This window comes from Bos grunniens, chromosome 5, assembly GCF_055505025.1.
Source record: "Bos grunniens cultivar Pamir isolate PY7600 chromosome 5, Bosgru_T2T1.0, whole genome shotgun sequence".
Taxonomy (NCBI): domain Eukaryota; kingdom Metazoa; phylum Chordata; class Mammalia; order Artiodactyla; family Bovidae; genus Bos; species Bos grunniens.
This window is the reverse complement of record NC_141169.1, coordinates 41,409,249-41,430,416: the sequence shown is the minus strand read 5'-3', so window position 1 is coordinate 41,430,416 and position 21,168 is coordinate 41,409,249. Positions and strand designations below refer to the sequence as shown.

At 37.8% G+C, this 21,168-nt stretch overlaps 1 protein-coding gene across 4 annotated transcripts in view; it reads left to right on the top strand.

Moving 5' to 3' along the window:
• Positions 1-12,984: 12,984 nt before the first annotated feature.
• Positions 12,985-21,168, top strand: part of LRRK2 (leucine rich repeat kinase 2) — a 211,469-nt gene continuing 203,285 nt past the window's right edge. For all 4 annotated transcript variants that reach the window (XM_086399919.1, XM_086399918.1, XM_086399917.1 and 1 more), the window contains exons 1-3: positions 12,985-13,247; positions 13,539-13,624; positions 17,929-18,038. In XM_086399919.1, the coding sequence (XP_086256045.1) occupies positions 13,094-13,247; positions 13,539-13,624; positions 17,929-18,038 (350 nt within the window). In that variant the 5' untranslated portion in view covers positions 12,985-13,093. The remainder of the gene's footprint in view (positions 13,248-13,538; positions 13,625-17,928; positions 18,039-21,168) is intronic.

The window sequence follows — 21,168 nt, the reverse complement described above, 5'->3', positions numbered from 1 at the left end:
TGTTTTATGTATCAGTTCAGTTCAGTTACTCAGGTGTGTCCGACTCTTTGCAACCCCATGAATCACAGCACGACAGGCCTCCTTGTCCATCACCAACTCCCGGAGTTCACTCAAACTCATGTCCATCGAGTCCGTGATGCCATCCAGCCATCTCATCCTCTGTCATCCCCTTCTCCTCCTGCCCCCAATCCCTCCCAGCATCAGGGTCTTTTCCAATGAGTCAACTCTTCGCATCAGGTGGCCAAAGTATTGGAGTTTCAGCTTTAGCATCAGTCCTTCCAATGAACACCCAGGACTGATCTCCTTTAGGATGGTCTGGTTGGATCTCCTTGCAGTCCATGGGACTCTCAAGAGTCTTCTCCAACACCACAGTTCAAAAGCTTCAATTCTTTGGCACTCGGCTTCTTCACTGTCCAACTCTCACATCCATACATGATCACTGGAAAACCATAGCGTTGACTAGACAGAACTTTGTTGGCAAAGTAATGTCTCTGCTTTTGAATATGCTATTTAGGTTGGTCATAACTTTCCTTCCAAGGAGTAAGTGCCTTTTAATTTCATGGCTGCAGTCACCATCTGCAGTGATTTTGGAGCCCAGAAAAATAAAGTCTGGCACCGTTTCCACTGTTTCCCCATCTATTTCCCATGAAGTGATGGGACCAGATGCCATGGTCTTTGTTTTCTGAATGTTGAGCTTTAAGCCAATGTTTTCACTGTCCACTTTCACTTTCATCAAGAAGCTTTTTAATTCCTCTTCACTTTCTGCCATAAGGGTGGTGTCATCTGCATATCTAAGGTTACTGATATTTCTCCTAGCAATCTTGATTCCAGCCTGTGCTTCTTCCAGCTCGGCATTTCTCATGATGTATTCTGCATATAAGTTAACTAAGCAGGGTGACAATATATAGCCTTGACGTACTCCTTTTCCTATTTGGAACCAGTCTGTTGTTCCATGTCCAGTTCTAACTGTTGTTTCCTGACCTGAATATTGGTTTCTCAAGAGGCAGGTCGGGTGGTCTGGTACTCCCTTCTCTTTCAGAATTTTCCACAGTTTATTGTGATCCACACAGTCAAAGGCTTTGGCATAGTCAATAAAGAAGAAATAGATGTTTTTCTGGAACTCTCTTGCTTCTTCCATGATCCAGCAGATGTTGGCAATTTGATCTCTGGTTCCTCTGCCTTTTCTAAAACCAGCTTGAACATCTGGAAGTTCACGGTTCACGTATTGCTGAAGCCTGGCTTGGAGAATTTTGAGTATTACTTTACTAGCATGTGAGATGAGTGCAACTGTGCGGTAGTTTGAGCATTCTTTGGCATTGCCTTTCTTTGGGATTGGAATGAAAACTGACATTTTCCAGTCCTGTGGCCACTGCTGAGTTTTCCAAATTTGCTGGCATATTGAGTGCAGCATTTCACAGCATCATGTTTCAGGATTTGGAATAGCTCAACTGGAATTCCATCACCTCCACTAGTTTTGTTCATAGTAATGCTTTCTAAGGCCCACTTGACTTCACATTCCAGGATGTCTGGCTCTAGGTGAGTGATCACACCATCGTGATTATCTGGGTCGTGAAGCTCTTTTTTGTACAGTTCTTCTGTGTATACTTGCCACCTCTTCTTAATCTCTTCTGCTTCTGTTAGGTCCATACCATTCCTGTCCTTTATTGAGCCCATCTTTGCATGAAATGTTCCCTTGGTATCTCTAATTTTCTTGAAGAGATCTCTAGTCTTTCCCATTCTGTTTTTTTTTTTTTTTTTTAATGTATAGTAGTATGTATATATTAATTCCAAACTCCTAATTGATCCCCCTCCCAAACTTTCCCCTATGGTAACTCTAATTTTGTTTTCTATGTCTGTGGGTGTATTTCTATTTTATATCATATTTTTTTTATGGAGCATACCACAGCATATGTCTTTTTCTGTCTTCCTTTACTTAGTAAAGTATGATAATCTCTAGGTCCACCCATGTTACTGCAAATGGCATTATTTCATTCTTTTTTATGGTTGAATAATATTCTACCTTCTCTATTTCTCTTATCCTTGTCAGGTCTATGTTACAGAATATGGTGAAGTATGTATTTTATATTGTATGGAACCCCTGTGATTTGCTTTTTAAGTATTCTAAAGACCTTGTGCTAAAGACTTTGCTATATTCCTAAAGGACGTAATATATTTTAATGACAAAATCTACTCTGGATGTTTATATTAACTTATTATTTATTATTATTGAGACTTACCGTTCAGTTGAAACATTTGTACTAACTTGAATAGAAATGCTGTCTATCATTCTCTTCTGTTTATTCTTCAAATTAGAAAAATAAAGGTGATGATCCCTTAATGTCTTATCTGATTTTCTTTTCAAGCAACACTCTTTCCTTTTTAAAAGATGTTTTAGTACCTTAATATTATTTTCTATGAAATATGAAATTAACCAAGCTTTTTTGGTTAATCTTTGTCAATTTTTGAATAATTGGATTGAATCACAAAGAAATTTATCACGAGAGATTCACATAGCTAAGTATACTTTCTATTCTATTCCATCCTGTTATTCCCTCTGCACACTGTTCATCTTGGCAGTATTTGGCAGTCGATACTGTAGGGAAAGGAGCTAATCTCAGTTGCTTATAACCATCTTCCCAGAAGGCAGTGGGTAATCAATACTTATAAACTAAATGAGTCAATGAAGGAATGAATTAGTATGCCTTTAGAGAAGAAGATGGTCACTTTGTCAACAAACTAGAAGTTTTATTCTACTTTTTGTCAAAATTTTCCCTTCCTGACTCTATTATTTTGTAATTGACTTAAACTGTTTTCTATATCTTTTTGCAATGCTTTCAAATTTACTTCTCCTAGTTTAGCTCTGCTTTTGGATGTGTCCCATAATTGATACTGGAGAGCTTAAAAGAATATATGAAATTCAAGACAGTGGAAGACAGAAGCATCTGGTTGGCTCTCCTCCAAGGGGGCCTTCTCCCAGAGTGCATGGCAAAGCTGGCATGTTGCCCTGTGCTCCTGAATTTGATGGTACAGATACTTGGCCTATATGGACAACACATTCACACTGAACTTATTCAAGGGCATTCACACAAACCAAACTTATCCTTCCAAGTAGTACAATGCAAAATGTTAATGTACTGATTTCAATAAGAAATATAACTGCCATGAGGACCAGAATTCATGTACCATCCTGCATAGTACAGTTCTTCTCAGTAATCATCACAACAATCACATTAATAACTAAAACTTTTTGAGAAAACTACAGGGAAATCATCTTATAAACACTAGTGGTTTGCTGAGCATGAAATCAGGTGACTAGATTATTTAAATGTTTAGAAGCAACAAGCTACTCAATTAAGGTCTTTTCCCATTCAATACAAATTCAAAACTTTCTTTCTTCTATTCCCCAACCCCAACATGTTCCCATCCTTCACCCTCACAGACAATCTCACAGGTGTCCTACCATTACAATGGGAACTCTTCTTATTTCGTTATTCTACCTACAAACTTACCTGCCTCCATAATGACTCTTCCTCCTTCCTTTAGGTTACTCCAAAACCTCCCTGAGGTTAATTCCAATCCTGTTATTTATACTCCAGATCCTATGAGCACAAGGTTTCCACTTGGAGCTCCTTCAATAAATTATCTCCTCCTGGCCTTTTCTGTTTCTGTCATTAAACAATACAGAATACCCCATTCTTGATGCCACTTCAATACCACCTCCAGGGTATATGCTTTCTCACTAGAGTTGAACTTCGAGTTCAACTCACTGACTCCTGTCCCCTGTGGTCTGGCTTCAATCCACGTTACTCTCCTGGTATAGCTCTTGGCAAGGGAACCCCCAATCTCTGCACCAGGAATGTTTAGACACGGTGGCAAATTTTCCCCTTGAGCTCATTGTCTCCCTTATGTATTACTCATCATTCTCCATCAGTTTTTCTCCTGAATCTTTGGCTGCTCTTCCTTTGGCACCTTTTTTTGGACTCCTCCTTTATAGTCTCAAGTATTTTTTGTCCTATAGGAGATTTCACTTTTCCTTCTGGATGATTTATTATTTTTAAGTTGGAGGCAAAAATACAAATGTGGAGGCCCACATTTACCCTTTCCTCCTGACCTATAGATGTAACCACTTACCACTTGTATGTACCGCAGATATGTAACATCTCTGGTGGTTCTTGGCTTGATGAATGACACCACCATCACTTAATTGGTAAGTTTTGTACTTCTTCCTTTGCACCTTCAATCAAATCAGTAAGCTAGTTCATTTTATTCTGTGATTGAACTTTATTTCAAATCCATTGCTGTTCTCCATCTTTACTGCCATAGCCTCCTCAATCAAGTCACTGCCATCTCTCTTCTGGATTCTTTCAAGAGTTGCCAAATGCAATCTTATTTTCCTCCAATTTTGTCCTTTCAATTTCTTTTCCTACCCTGAACAATACTCCTGCCATGGTGAAAGCACAAATCTTCATATGTCACTATTTTAAGCAAAACTCCACACTGGCCACCTTGTTTTCCTTATGTAAAATCCAAAGTCCCTAAAATGACTTACAATGCCCTTCATGATGTGATCTTGGCTCACCTTCCTTGTTTTATCTTCCACCTGTCATGTAATTGTACTGTAAGTCAGCTATCAGATCTACCTTGAAGACTGTAGCTTTATTTTGCTAGCTCCTGGGACTATTGTTGGCAGATAGCCCTCAGCTGTCATCCCTTTTCAGAACTGCCTTAGCTAAAGAGAATTCTCTCACACAAAGTCATGTCATTCTCCATTCCCCAAAATACTTTCATTCAATGACTGGTCCACATGGAGAAATGAAGACCTGGTCCCATTATCTCAACTTGGAACTCTCTGAGGGCCATCTCAGCTTCAGAGCCCTTGTGGCTTTAGCTGAGACCTCTGCTGACACTGCATCACAGCCCAACTTTTCTCTCTGCTCAGTCCTGTTTCCTTCCTAACCTTCCATACTCCCTAGCAAAGAATGCTCTCTAATAGCCCTCCCCCACACTAATCTCAGTCTCAGAATCTGCTTTCTGAGGAATCCAATGTGCATCAACTCTGTTTTGTACTCCTGGCTCTGTTTATACTGAATATTGTTTAATTTCTAAAATGTTTGTCTGGCTCCCTGTTACCTCCAGGCTGGTGCTTTCCAGAGTAGAAGAAAGGCTTCTCTCATTATTTCCTTATCCCCCAAAGTTCCCTTTTCAATGTATTCTCATAGTAACCTACATATTCCTCAGTATAGCACTTAACATTCAGCACTATAACATCCCCAGACTATAAACTTTATGTTTACTTTCATATCCCCAGTGCTTGGCAGAGGTTCAACAAACAAATGTTAAATTCATTCATTCATAATAGGGTAGCTTCATCAGAAGGTCCAAAATCCAATGGCCAAGACACATTCTCCGACAGTGCAGTCCGCTTTTGGTCCACTCTACTAAAGTTCATCTTAATAGGAACCTCTCCTGGGTTTGCATTACTCGTTTGCCTCTTTTGTTCTTTTTCTGTCTTTTCGTGGTTGTCTACCAACCCCCTTCACATAAATATATTTATTCTTTAGACATGTTAATGTATTTAATTAGTTAAACATAGTGTTGCCAGCATGGGTGCAGTTGTGTCTCTTTGAAGTGATTTTAATATATTATTTTTGGCCTCATCTGCTTTTGTTGATTTTATGCTTCATTTTTTCCCCCCAAGTTCTTGTGGAGGTTGGTAACTCACTCCTATAATTCCCATGATCTGGCTGCCAATAACAACAAGGATTGTATTAAGATTTTTCTCTCTTGGCTTTTTCTGGTTTGCAATAAAACAAACAACATTTTCCAACTGTTTGCTGCAGAAAACTGACGTAAGGAACAAGAAGTAGATTCACAATGCTCGAAATGGGAAAAATAACACCTCATTAAGATCTGAAAAATACCTGAAGACTAATTGTGCTTGTAAAGCACTCGTTTCCATTTACAGAGCACTCAGGCCTCAGGGCTTGTCCTGCTCAGAACCCTGGTCAGTAGGGTCTCTCAGTGCCCCAAACCAGAGCACACTTCTCAGTGCTTCCTGCTCTTACCTCACTGGTAAACACTTCCTCTTTTACACACTTGCCTCCATTCTTCCCTTTCCTCCTTCTTACCCGCTTCCTGTACCTCCTGGGCTTCTTCCACTTTCACTGTGCTGTTTTGTTTCCTAACTGTTTGAATATCTGTCTCACTAGACTGTGAACTACTTTAGGTAGAGACTTTATCTTCTGGGTCCCTAACATACAAAGCAGAGTTCAAACACAGTAGATACACAATAGCTATTGACTTAATAATTGAATATCCTAGAATATTTTTATTTTTATAGTTCAAATTTATCTTCTTATTAATCTCAAAAAAGCACTCTAAACTAATTAAACAATTAAAATTTTAAATAGTCTAGAAAGATGTATGCTTATGAAAGACTTAAGTAAAATCATTCACCTACGATAGTCATCTAAATTTTCTAGGAACTCTGGTACTAGTGGTGAAAGATATCATTGATATATATCCTTTCATTTGGCACTTAAGTGTGTATGTATCGTTATTTTATAACTACCCTTTGAAGGGATATGAAACTATGCTTTAAACATATCATTTAATTATTGAGTTGTAAAAATAATGTTTTTCCTAAAAAGAAATTTCAAGTTACTTTTTTCTAATGAAGAAATGTAATAAAAAGATGCATCATTTAATTTTCTTGTTCTTAATATTATTTTATCAACAGAGGTACTGTGAATAGTAATTTATTCTTTTCAATTCAAGAAATATTTTTGATCACCTATAATATGTCCATAACACAAAAGCAATGATCTATTTTGGGTGGGATAGATGTTGAATTGGTTTTCTATGATATTGCTTTTATTTTTGCATAATACTCTTATATACGTATGCACGTCTAAAAATTCTAAACTAAAATATAATATTAGCATATAAATTTGGAGACTAATTTCCTGAGCAAACCAAGCTTGAAGACTGTGGATACTCTGTCGTTCTAATCTCAGAGTAACTTGCATTTGATTTTGATGAGAGATTATTTCAACTGATAAGGGATAATATTACATCACAAGCATAGTTGAAATTTTTATCTCTAGTTCAGAAACCAGAAAAAACAATACTTGCAGAATCTGTATATATAAGGCGTAGATGGTAAAAGGGAGTACAGTTTCAGTAATTAGACAGCCCTAATCTAGTTTAATGAAACTCACATAAGAACAACAAAATGTTGGGAAAAGTTTGGGCTGAGAGTTTGAGAACTCCCTGTCACACAGTTCAGTTTTGCCTTTTAGTGATGACTTGGAAAGATTGTTTTACTCCTGTGGTCTTCCGTTTACACTCCTCATTCATCCAAGTGACAGATATTCATGGAATGGCTACTCTGTGCCAGGCACCATTTTGGCGTGTGGGTACAGAATAAGGCTCCAGAGGCTCTTAAGGAATTTATGGCCATCAGTGAAATATTTCTGAAAACAAGCTTACAGTACTGGATTATTGTTTGTAGGCTATGTAGTCTTAATTATTGCATATATTCAGTGAATCTCCTAGAATTCAATTTGAATTTTCCTATTTTGCTTGTGCCATATAAAATATTTTATATTTATTAGTGTAGTAAGTTATATTCTCCAAATAAGTTTTGTACTTATAAAGTTTGTATTTTATAAATGTGGATGTGTGCTCAGTCGTTCAGTCATGTCCAACTCTTTGTGATTCTATGGACTGTAGCCCACCAGGCTCCTCTGTCCATGGGATTTTACTGGCAAGAATACTGGAGTGGGTTGTCATTTTCTACTCAAAGGGAGCTTCCCCATGTAGGGATCAAAACTATGTCTCCTGTGTCACCTGCATTAGTAGGCAGATTCTTTATCACTGTTCCACCTGGGAAGCCATTTTTTATTATAATACATTATTTGCTGTGAAAAATTGGAAAAATATAGAAAAATACATACCACATAAAAACAGCTTTTACTTCTATGACCTCATGAGAATTTTTGTTACACATGTGTTTATCTTATCTACTTTCAGTAGTTCATTAGACATGTACTTTTTTGGTTATTTTTGCAAAATTTGGATCAAAATCCTGCTATTTTATGTTTTACTTTTATATATTATGAATAATTTATTATTTCCTCATACACAAACTACCAAACAAATTTCAAGGACTTCTTTGCCAATTTGGTGAATAAAGGAATTAATCTATTTTTTAATTTATTACTTTGAGCACCAGTGAAATTGAAATACGTTTAATTTTTTTATTATGAAATAAGTTAGGAATACAGAGCATAGATAACAATATAATGAACATTCATGTATCCAAAAGTAAGCTTAAGAAAAAAAGTTACAGATACAATTCTAGCCTTCAATGTATTCTCCCTGGATGCGTTTCTACTTTCCTCTCCCAAGAGGTAACCACTGGCTAGAATTTATTAGTCCCATGCATAATTTTTATACTTTTACTATGCAACTTTGCATGTTTAGTATTAGAGTATTGATATCCCAGTAGGATATATGTCCTACTGCAACTTTTAAAAAGCCCAGTTATATATATAAATATATATTTTGCTGTTAAGTTCTGTTGATCCGGGCTTCCCAGGTGGCACTAGTGGTGAAGAACACGCCTGCCAATGCAGGGAAAAAAGAGATGCAGGTTTGATCCTGGGTCAGGAAGATCTCCTGGAGAAGGGCATGGCTACCCACTCCAGTATTCTTGCCTGGAGAATCCCATGGACAGAGGAGCCTGGAGGGCTTACAGTCCATAGTGTCACCAAGAATTGGATACAACTGAAGCAACTTAGCATGCATGCATTCATGAAGCTCTTGTTCAGTAATTTTCACAGATTTACGTAAGTCTATTACATAATGAAATGTAAGTGTTGATGGATATTCAAGTGGTTTTCATTTTCATTATAAGCAAAGAATGCCAAACTGAACATTTTAATACAAATTTCCTATGCATATGTGAGAGTGTCTCCAAGGAATATCCTTAGAAACTGCTGGGTCATAAGATGCTCACATTGTCAACACTATAGATACTTCCATATAGATTTCCAAAGTGATTTTTTTGATTTACAGTCTCACAGGTATTATATAAGTATTCTATATTTCTTATGTCCATGATAAGTCGCTTCAGTTGTGTCTGACTCTTTGCCATCCCATGGACTGAAGCCTGCCAGGCTCCTCTGTCCATGTATTCTCCAGGCAAGAATACTGGAGTGGATTGTCATGCCCTTCTTCCAGGGGGGTCTTTCCAACCCAGGGATTGAACCCAAGTCTCTTGCATCTCCTGCACTGAAGGAGGATTCTTTAGCCACTGAGCCATCTGGGAAGCTTCTATAGTTCTTACAGTTCCTCCATATTCTAGGAAATCATTGGCATTATCAAACTTTACATTTTTGGTTAATCTGAGGGGTGTGAAATCATAGCTCATTATGACTTTGATTTGTGCTTCTGTTTTTAGTGGGGCTGAGCATCTTTGATAGACTTAAATGGCATTTTCTCTTCTGTAAATGCCTTTTATGTCTTTTACACATAAACTAGACTATCTTTTTCTTAATGATTTATGGTAGTTTTTTACATATTCTTATTAACATTTTCTTGGTTATGTGCATTGCAAAAAACGTCCAGCTTGGGGTCATCTTTTAACTTGGTTGGTTGGGTCTTTGTATACATTTTAAAATTTTAATGTATTTGAATTTAACAGTCTTTTCCTTTATTTATTTTCTACTTTAAATTGGAGGATAATTGCTTTACAATGTTATGCTGTTTCTGCCATTCAACAACATGAATCAGCCATAAGTATACATATGTGCGCTCCCTCCTGAGTCCCCCTTCCACCCCCCACCCCTCATGCTACCTCTCTAGGTTGTCACAGAGCCCTGGACTGGGCTCCCTGTGTTATTTAATCTTTTCCTTTATGAACTGTTATGATTATGTCTTACCTTTCAGTAGCTTAATGTCATAAAATGTCATTCCCCCTCAAAACTTTCAAAACATTTAGTTATGTTTTTCATATAAAATTGCTCAATGGAATTTATTTTTTAATATGGTGTCTGAGGTAAAGGTTTTAATATTTTTTCCTACAACCAATAGTCTCAGATTCATTTATTAAATAAATAATCTATTCTCTTTTCACTGTTACACACTGCAACATCTCTCATATAATTTTCAAATATGTAAAGGTATGTTTCTGGGTTCCAGATACTCTTTCATTGGCTTTTTGCACAGATTAGCTCTTACAACATAATAACAGTCAACACATTGCTTCATATACCTTGCATTAGGACACCAGGGTGACAGGATGAGTGGAGTCTGAAGTCCAAGTCATGCCTCTGTGCACCCTGATACAGAACTGTGTCTGCCTGGAAGGAGGTGTACATTTTTCTAATTCACAGGAAGACATTGTCAGGCGCTTTTTCCACGCTAGGAAACTGATAAAGGCTGTTAAGACGCCCTGAATCAATGTCTAATTGGGCAATTCTGTTTTGTCCTTTTCCAAAAGTGTCTCTTCTGTTCTAGGCCCGTCCGTTTCATTGAAAAAAAAAAAAAAAAAACTTGCTATCTTGCTTAGATTTTCATTAGTCTGTTTTTTATTACTCTGTGGGGGTAATTTGCATCTTTTTGGTAGTTAAACTCATTAATTGATATGGCCTATTCACTTATTTATACCTTGTTAATAATGCCTTTTGCTGCTAAGTCATGTCAGTCGTGTCCGACTCTGTGTGACCCCATAGACGGCAGCCCACCAGGCTCCCCCGCCCCTGGGATTCTCCAGGCAAGAACACTGGAGTGGGTTGCCATTTCCCTCTCCAATGCATGAAAGTGAAAAGTGAAAGTGAAGTCGCTCAGTCGTGTCCGACTCTTCGCGACCCCATGGACTGCAGCCTACCAGGCTCCTCCGTCCATGGATTTTCCAGGCAAGAGTACTGGAGTGGGGTGCAACGCCTTTTAATATAGTTTAATAATTTCTTCATAAAGGTTTTAAAAATATCTTTGGAATGTATTCCTGGTTCTCTCTCTCATTTTTATTATTGTACACTCATATACACAGAAAATTACATTTTATAAATGTTACAATTTTTGTATAATTATGAATATACTTTTCTTATGCTTATTTCCCATTCAAAGTGAATTTCTGGCTCAAAACTTTAATCCATTTTTCTTCTGGGGTACCTGTAGAGTGTGATTTCCCCCCACTTTTGTAACAACTTTTAAAAGATTAAGTCTGATTGTTTTTGTCATATGTGTTATAATATTTTTTGTTCAGTTTGCCATTTGCTTTTTAGTTTTATGTTGTTTTCTTTGACTGCAGAAAATTTGAATTTTTATGGAGTCACATGTATCAGTCTGTAGTTTCTTAGTTTTTGTTTCCTCATACCAAGATTAAATAACTGTTAATTTACATTTTATTTTTAGTTACTTTCAGTAACTTTTTAATCCAGCTGGAATTTGTTTTGGTAATTTGATGCAATTAGCAATGTCTGTTTTATTTTTTTCTTCCCAGGAAGCTAGTGAACTCTTCCAGCACCATTTGATTTTCCACTGACCACTACTTCTATCATGAATTTGTGCTTGAAGTTTGCCTTTTCATTCTGTTAACTAGACCCAGGAATCAAACCGGAGTCTCCTGCACTGCAGGTAGATTCTTTACCAACTGAGCTATGAGGGAAGCCCTAAGGTAAACACTGCCATGACTTGATTAAAGTGGTAGAGTATAAAGAACCTTAAGTTTGAGGTTAAGACATCTACCTGTATTTAAGTCCTGACTCAACTTCCCAACCCTGTGATACCAACAATGCTTCCCTTAGCGACCCCACTCTAAATCTCCATTTCCTCATCAGTAAAAGAAGGGTAAGTAATCCATTTCAAAATTGTCGTCAGAACTGGGTAACCGAAGTGAAATAGAAGGATTTAAATTGTCAAGTACTAACTTCCAGTTCAATCTTCTTCTTTGTGAATGACTTCACCCGTATTCCAGGACAGATCTGAAGGCAATAGGTCATCTCTGTCCAGCCTTGTCTTTCTTTTTCTTGCTCAGGCTTCTCTTCTTGAAAAATACATTACTATAATACTTTTTTCAAACACTGTAGTAATTTTGAATATCAACAGAACAACGTTTAGGTTTGTATCTGTCACCTGTTCATATCATTTACCACGTGTTTGTTTCTCTCTAGTTTTAATTGCAATGAGAATCCATTACTTTTTGGTGTGCCCCAATTTTCAGAATCTTATCTAGTGCAAACTCAAATTTTCAAAAGCTAATTTTCGTGGCCTTTTGGCCAACAGAGCCTCAGTTAACAGGAAAATGTCTTTATTTCCTTTCCTACAAACAAGTCGTAGCAACCATAGAAAAGCACATTTTGGTTGCTTAACTATGTCCATCCTCGGGGGGAAAATTCCTCATCTCCCAATAGGGGGAACTCCAAAGAGAACGTTTTCCTAAAAGGGGCCAACTGGGCGGCGTTCTCTTTTCCCAAGGCCCCGATTTCTATTCTTGGATCTGGAGATCTGCGGCGGCTTTTTTCTTCTTCCTAGTTCCCAGAGGTTCCGCGGGCTGCAGGAGACCAGACTGGCGGGTCAGGGGGTGGCCCGGGATGAGGACCACACGCCTCCTCGGCCTCTGAAGTGCCCGGGGCCTGGGCAATTAGGCGGAGTCCGCTGAGTCGGTTTCTTCCTGCGCGACTCCCGGCCCCTCCACCGGGGCGGGCGGGATCCGGTCCTGGGAGGCTGCGCCCGCCCAGGGTCTCGACTCGGCCGCGCGGGGGACACGGGCGCGGCCTCACTCGGGCCGGGCCGCTCTCGGTAGTCCTGCCCACCCGGCAAGGTTCTACGCTGGGCCACACCTCGGCCTTCTCTCCTGCAGGCTCCTGCTCGGGGTTTTGGCCTTGGGTGGGGGAGGAGGACGCTGAGGAGGAGGGCTCCGAGAGAGGGCGGGGAGCCGCCACCTTTGCATAAATAGGCGGGCGTGGGTGCTGATGCGGCTGGCTGTGAGTGCTGGCTACGGCCGGTGAGCTGGGCTCGTCTTCTTCCTTCCCGGAGCTCTCGGCCTTAGTGCAGGAGGGGCGGCCAGTTTGGAGCAGGGTCGGTCATGGCCAGTGGCAGCTGCCAGGGGTGCGAGGAGGAGGACGAGGAATCTCTGAAGAAGTTGATAGTTAGGCTGAACAATGTCCAGGAAGGAAAACAGATAGAGACGCTGGTTCAAATCCTGGAGGATATGCTGGTGTTTACTTACGCCGATCACGGTAATCTTTTGTCGGGAAACTGTTGCTTACCGCCCGCACTGCCCCCCCCCCCCCCCAGCCCCCCGCCGCTTTCCCAGGCCTTTTTAACAAACTTTCTCCTCCCAACTTTGTGGCCACACAAACCTGCACTCTTGAGAAGTCGAAAGCTGTCTACTCCTTTGGGCAGAAAAGAACCGACAATTCTAGGAAGGTCTTGCGCTCATTTCTTCTGCTTTCTCCCTCCTTTTCAGACTTAAAAGGGTGCCATGAATCGTGACTTTGCTCCTTTCCCTTAACCCCCTTCTTTTCCAGCCTCCAAGTTATTTCAAGACAAAAATGTCCACGTGCCTCTGTTGATCGTCTTGGACTCCTATATGAGAGTCGCTAGTGTGCAGCAGGTAAAAGAGTTGCTTTCATTTCGCCCATTTCCCCTTCTTTGGAAATAGGTGTTTTTCTACTGATACTTTGTACCCAGAGTTCTGGGTTATTTCTGAGATTTGTCCTGACAAACCACTGTCTGTGGTTTTAAGATGGAAGCATTGTTAAATCATTATCAAATGTTAACGGTGTAAGAGGGCCTACTCTGTGCTCCTTAATTATCATTAAGATGTAACTTTAACTGACAGAATATGGATGGTGATGGGAGGGGAATAATAATGGGTTGAGGTTTGGTTTCTTTCATTGGCTAGATGTGTTCGTAAGTGTTTAAATGAAATTATTCTAAGATTCTTCCCAATGTACAGCATGTTCTAGAGATGACATCATTGTGAATAGTTTGGGAAAGAGGAATAATGAACAATAATAGAATTAATAATTAATTACTTGAAGTTACTGGCAAACTCTCATAGGTTTAAGGTTTTCTTTTTTAAACTTGAAGACAGATTTCTAGCCTTCTTTAGTTGTAGTACACCTTGTATTATCTTAAGAGAGTAATGTTTTAGGATTCCCTTGTAAGTTTAAATCTGTACTTCTCAACTGTTTTCATATAAAATGAATGTAAAAGTGAACCTTTTAGAACCTGTATCATAGGAAACCCAGAAATTTGTTAAATATCTCAGATATATTTGAAAAGGAGCCTTAAGATGAAAATTACGTCAAAACAAAATTACTGCTTAAGGTTAACTTCCTTTGTAGATTTTGAGATTTAGGGAACTGACATAAGTTTTCTCATTTGCATGTTAGATTCTAAACGGAAAGAGAATTGAACTTTGAACTCTATCTAGGTGCAGTGTTTCTTAATATCTACTTGAGAGGCTAGACCTATGTAAGAATTATCTGAATCTCTGTCTGTATCAATTATCTTATGCTTAATCTCTGTGTCCAGCTATGTCTAGCTTGGGTGAACCATATACCTAGCTTTTATATGAAGATCTATATATGTGAGATAAACGGGTACTTTTATTTTTCTTCAACTGAAGTATATCCCATCTGACTATTGATTTTCAGGCTGTTAGTAAATAAGATCAAGAAAAAAATGGAGGCATGATAAAGACACTATTCTTTTAACACCCAGTGTCTGAAATTTTGCCTATGAAACATGATTCACTCTCCCGCACTGGCCTTTTGTGCTTGCTGCTCTCCACCCACATCATCCTTCTTACTTGCCTCTGCTTTGGTGTTCAAAATTGCCTTGTTTGTCACACTCCATTCCTTGGATTCTGTTTTTGGTAGAGTCTCCTCTGCCAGGTACAACTCTGAACAGCTGGGCCCTGGGTAGGCTTGGTCTGCAGAGGAGGTAGTGCTAGACTTGAGAATCCAAGGGAGTCTGCAACATACCCACCTCCTAATTTTTCTTCATTTTAGAAACTGCCAGAGCCCAGACATGTTTGTTTGGGGTAGTTATGAATGTCATTCAATATCCTTGCCCAGTAGGTACCAAAGACAGAGTATGTAAGAAAATCAGGAATTGTCTTTTGATTTGGTGATTTAATGGAATAGAATTACTAGTTGCAGCGCAGTATATTAACCTGCAAAAGGCATTATGTTTGTGTAGTTATCATTTGATTCTTGATGAAATCTGCTTCCCTTTCAGAAATCTCACTGAATATTTTTTTCTCAGAGTAAATAGCTCATTTAGGACCACAGAGCAAGTAACAGAGTCAGAACTCAAGTTTCACACACCTTCAAAATCTTTTTTCATAATACAATAGGTGCTGAATTCACAAGCTTTTTGTATAACTAAAGAGTATAGTGGTTTGGTACAAATATTGTGGCCATGCTATGCCTACTGACGTTATTGATTTAAATTATCATTGATCTTATCAAAGGGATGTTTTAATACTCAAAAGAAAATATTGTCTTCTTCAAATTTATGCATATTACTGGTAAAAAGCTTTATACATTTGAATCAGCTGAAAGTACTGAAATAAAAGCACTTGATGAATTTAGGGAATTAAATTACCCTTCAAAAATAAACATCAAGGTTTGTTTTTAGAATTTAACATGACATTCCTGACTCTGAATTTTTATTTTCAATGTCTTTTCATACTTTATTAGTTCTCCTTAATAATCACAGTCTTTAGACAGTTGATACTTAGGCTATTTGTCTTACAAATTTCTTTTCCTGCAAATCATCTGAACATTTCTCTGTGTTCTTCAGTTTTACATTACTTTATTCACACAGTTTCCATCTTTGATGTGAGTGAAATATATGCAAGTGACTAAAATTTTCTTTAAACCCTAGATGTTTCCCATTGTGCATTAATTAGATAACTTGAGTTTACAGAATAATTATAATGAAGTGAAACTACCAATTGTATTACGACTGTCCAAGATGGGAGGTTTCTCTTTTTGAAAGATAAGCTTTTAATTGAATACATTAATGGATCATTTGTTACCTCCACTTTGCAGCTAGCGATTCTATTTAATCATAGAAGCTCAGTTACTTCAGTCTTTTTGCAAAGCAATTTTACTGATGCTGCTATTTCACCAACCAAAGCAAAACAGGGTTTTTCCTTGAGTCAGCCATGCAGGTGCAGAGATGAGTATAGCATCCTGTGTGATTTATGATTTATTTCCCTCCAGAAACTGTTCCAAATGTTACTTTTGAAATACTTAGTTGAAAAAATCTTGATATATTTTATGAAAGCACAGAAATAGCCAGTTTCTATGGCATCTGGATTGTCAATATCTGTTCGGCTTACGTGGAGGAGGATGTCTACTCAAATATAGGTAAAAATAGCTGTCAAAAATTACTTCCTTTTCAAGGAATTTGAAATTGTGTAAGAGCAAGTAATGACAGAGTAAAGCAATTCATGCTTAATCCAGAAAAGATCTGGAAATAGTATTTGTAAATAACTCTTGTATAAACACTTTTATCATATTAAATACCCCTTGTTTATTCCTGTAAACAATTAGGAAATGTGTGCCATTATTCCTCTTCAGATGCATAGAAATTTCTCCCCTGGTCATCCAACTCTGTGCCACTCAGCTCCAATTCACACATTCAGTCACATTTAGCAATGGACCCCTCTCTGGCAGCCTGAGGACTATTTAGAATCTTACTTCTCTTCCTCACAGCTCATCAGTTTTAGAAGTTTCCCTTGCACTGTTTTAAGTGAACAAATTTGTAGTTCTTTTGAAATCTGACTCAAATCACACTTTTTCTGTATTATTTTCTTCCCTGAGCAACTCTAGCTGACAGTGAATCCAGCTTTCAAAATTCATATTATATTGGTATTTATCACACATCATGGTTAGGCACTTCTCCATGAATCTGTAGAACTGAATATCTATGCATATTCTTTTTTTGACCATATCAAGTGTAGTTTTGTAACAAAGTAAAAAGAATTGAAGAGTCCTTATATTTGGAGAGAAATATATGGCAGGAAGAGTGAGTTAATTAAAGTATCATTAATATTTAAAAACGTATGTTTTAGAAGTAAAGAGCAACTTACTCAATCTGGCATCACTTGTATAAGTGAAGTGAATGAAGGTATATTTAAAATGCATCAGTAAAATCATAATTCATTTGGAAATATGAAAGACTTAAAGGACATTTGTGATGTCTCGACCTCATCAACCCATATTTAGGTACACTGAAGAAGTCTAGAGGAGTCCATTGAAAAGTTCTGCCTGCTCTCCATCTCATAGTGCCTTTCTCTTCTTCCTGTGAAAGACGTTACACTGTCATCAGACAGTGCTGCTTCTCTTGCCATTTGTCCTAGCTTTATTATCTGGGGAGCCGTCTTTCCTGATAATTTACACTTGGCCGTCAAAATCTCTGGCTTTTCCTAATCTTCCATTCCAAACTACTTCATTTCTTCTTTTAGTTAAAATCCTAAATATCTAAAATAAATTCTGTCAGGTGGATGTGCCTTAAAAAGTACAAAGCCCTGAGATCAGCCTTTCCTGTACGTCATAGTCTTGGTATGTCCTCTAAAACTATTTTTTAAGTTTTATTTTATTGCTTTTTATTTAGACAATAAGCAATTTGTTTCCTTTATCATTCAGAAATATTACTTTTTGTATGCCCTTTCAGTAGATTTTTGGAGAAAGATGTTTTCTAATTGTATGACTTGCTTTTTGAGTATAATTTTGTTATACTCCTTTTTAGTATAATTTTGAATATAAGTTTGTTTTAAAATAACTATTTTAAAATAATAGTCACCTAGTCTATTAAGAATGAAGAGATTCTTTGACTAAATATGTTCAATATATGTGTGTTTGTTTTAAAATGTGAATATTTGTTTCTTATTTTTAGGTGGGTTGGTCACTTTTATGCAAATTAATAGAAATCTGTCCAAATACAATGCAAAGCTTAATGGGACCCCATGATATTGGACATGATTGGGAAGTCCTTGGGGTTCACCAGTAAGTATGTAAAAATATACTGCACTAAATATCTGTATGACAGCCCTTTTCTTGATACACTGTATTTGCAATTCAAGCCAAACTGATAAAAATCCTTTAAAATACATGTAGTTTTCCTTGAATCAATGATTTACATTTATAGAGAGCTTATTTGAGGTAAAATGTTAGATGTTGTTATTTTAATATAATAATAGTTATACAATTGATTAAATTGTAGATTGTTGATGAATGCTTATGAATTCAAGCGAATAATAGATTTCTTTCTTTCTTTCTTTTTTTTTTTTTTTACTTTTTAATAGTAGAATTGACACAAAACACTGGCCTCCCAGGTGGCGCTAGTGGTAAAGAACCCTACCACCAATACAGGAGACTGAAGAGACTTGGGTTCAGTCCTTGGGTTGGGATGATCCCCTGGAGGAGGGCACAGCAACCCACTCCAGTATTCTTGCCTGGAGAGTCCCACGGACAGAGGAGCCTGGTGGCTACAGTCCATAGGGTTGCACCAAGCAGGACATGACTGAAGCGACTTAGCACACGCACAGGACACAAACCACTACTTCTTCAAAACAAACATATGGAAACTAAAATGTTCTCTGCTGCTGCTGCTGCTGCTGCTAAGTCTCTTCAGTTGTGTCCAACTCTGTGCGACCCCATAGACGGCAGCCCACCAGGCTCCCCCGTCCCTGGGATTCTCCAGGCAAGAACACTGGAGTGGGTTGCCATTTCCTTCTCCAATGTATGAAAGTGAAAAGTGAAAGTGAAGTTGCTCAGTCGCACCCGACTCTTAGCGACCCCATGGACTGCAGCCCACCAGGCTCCTCCGTCCATGGGATTTTCCACGCAATTTAGAAATGTATGCTTTACTGTCTTTAAAAAGCACATTTATGTATATTCATATGTATATATTTAATGAGCTTAAATGCAGCTTTCAAAATGAAGGAAAAAGAGGAAATTATCTTTCAGCACATCTGCAGCCAAATCTTGATAGCTATTTACTAGCTATGTTATTGCAGTTTTCAACACAATGACTTCGAAACTACTTCTTTAGCCATAATTAGTTAAGAAAATTTTTTCTGTGTTTCCAGGAAAATCCTTTTTGGATAACTTTGGATAACTGTTGGATAACTTTTTTGTTTCTTGACATTTAATAAAATATCTTCTGTCATCAAGTTTAGGTGTTCTTTATACTTAATGTGACTTTTCTTTACCTCAGAAAAGTGAATACTTTAATTTCCAAAGATATATTGCTGTGGAGAACATAATTAATGCAAAACTAAATTTTACATCTCTATTAGTTTTAACCGTGGCTGCAAGTGTAGACAAATAAGAGCTGTTTGTTCATAGGCGAGTACACCTATGCTTGTGTATTTTTCCATCTTTGATAAATATGAGTTGCTGTTTTTCAGATTCTAGCATTAAAGACTGTGCTTTGCAAAGAGACTGTTTACAATTAATAGATATTCTCATCTCCAAACTAATCCCTGAAATTCTATGTCAATAATAAAGAATACAACATTTATTTATTTATTTATTTTTTGGTGAGCAAGGCCCGCACTTTATTTTCCAAAGTAGTTTTTATACCTTAAGTTATGCATAGAGGGCACCCCACTCCAGTACTTTTGCCTGGAAAATCCCACGGATGGAGGAGCCTGGCGGGCTACAGTCCATGGGGTCGCTAAGAGTCGGACACGACTGAGCGACTTCACTTTCACTTTTCACTTTCATGCATTGGAGAAGGAAATGGCAACCCACTCCAGTGTTCTTGCCTGGAGAATCCCAGGGACGGGGGAGCCTGGTGGGCTGCCGTCTATGGGGTCGCACAGAGTTGGACACGACTGAAGCGACTTAGCAGCAGCAGCAGCAGCAGCAGAGGATAATGGGGGAAGGGGTATAGTCATGCAAGGTCAGCAGTCCTTGATCCTTATCGAAGCCAGGCTTTATTTCTGCACACTTATCATATGCAAAAGTTTTAGGTGATTTACATCAACTTCTGGCCAGGAGGGCTGTTAACATTTTATGACCCTTTCTTCAGAAAACTTATTTTTCTCTAAAGGTGATTGTTCTAAAGTCAGGTGCCACCCTCCAAAAGCATTAGATAAAGTTGCATTCCTATAGGGCAAAAGTGTGATGGGCTATAACAAGAAAAGTATTAACTCAAGGGAATACAGCATTTAATGAAGAATTAGGCATAATATGCCTGCAATTAATAGTTATAATGTTATGTGTCCCTTGGTTTGGATGAGAATTTCCAAAATCCCCAAAGGTTTGTAATCTGTAACTTTAGGGAGACTTGGAAAACATACTTAGTCATATTTTAGTACAAACTGAATGTTCCAGTTAACTTACGTGAATGTTTCTGCAGGAAGTTTCTTTTCATTCATTTATTTGCTCACTCATCATTTATTCATCTTCGGTTCATCGGGTATTTATTACACCCCTCCTTTAGGCCAGAAGTAGTGTGAACAATATAGACACACTCTTCTCTATAGTGGAGTATATTAGATCATTTCCAGCCAATAGTTATTGTGAAACATATCTCCTGGTATTCAAGGACTTTTCCTCCCTAAAGGCTTACAGTACTAAAGGCGAAATCTCTTGTGTGGTAATGAAGTCAGGAATAGTGGGAATGATTCAAGAAGAGGTAGGGGCAGTGTAGGTAGGAGGAGAATTAACAGAGTTGAAGGAGTCTCTCAATTCCTTACCTCATCGCTAGAGACCATGTGCCGAGTTTCTTGAATCTAAGTGAAGCCATGGAAGCTCTATTTTCTAACAATAGAAAGCCAAGCAGCACTAGGTAGGAATAAACTATAGATTGTATTTTTAAAATTAGTCAGCCCTGAGTAGAAATAGACTACAGCCTGTATATTTTAAAATTAATAACTCAGGGGCTCAAATCAAATGTATTTGAACTGACAATATTACTGATATACTAGGTTCACTTTCTATAATATCAATTTCTCTTTTAAAAATAATAAAAAGTGAATAATATAAATATTCAAATGGTTTTTAATTTTTGTATACAAGCTAACATTTTAATTACATCTCTATAATTTAATACATAAATATGTGTCACATAATATTCACAAGTTTATATCACATATAAAATGACTAATCCCTTAGTACATTTAGT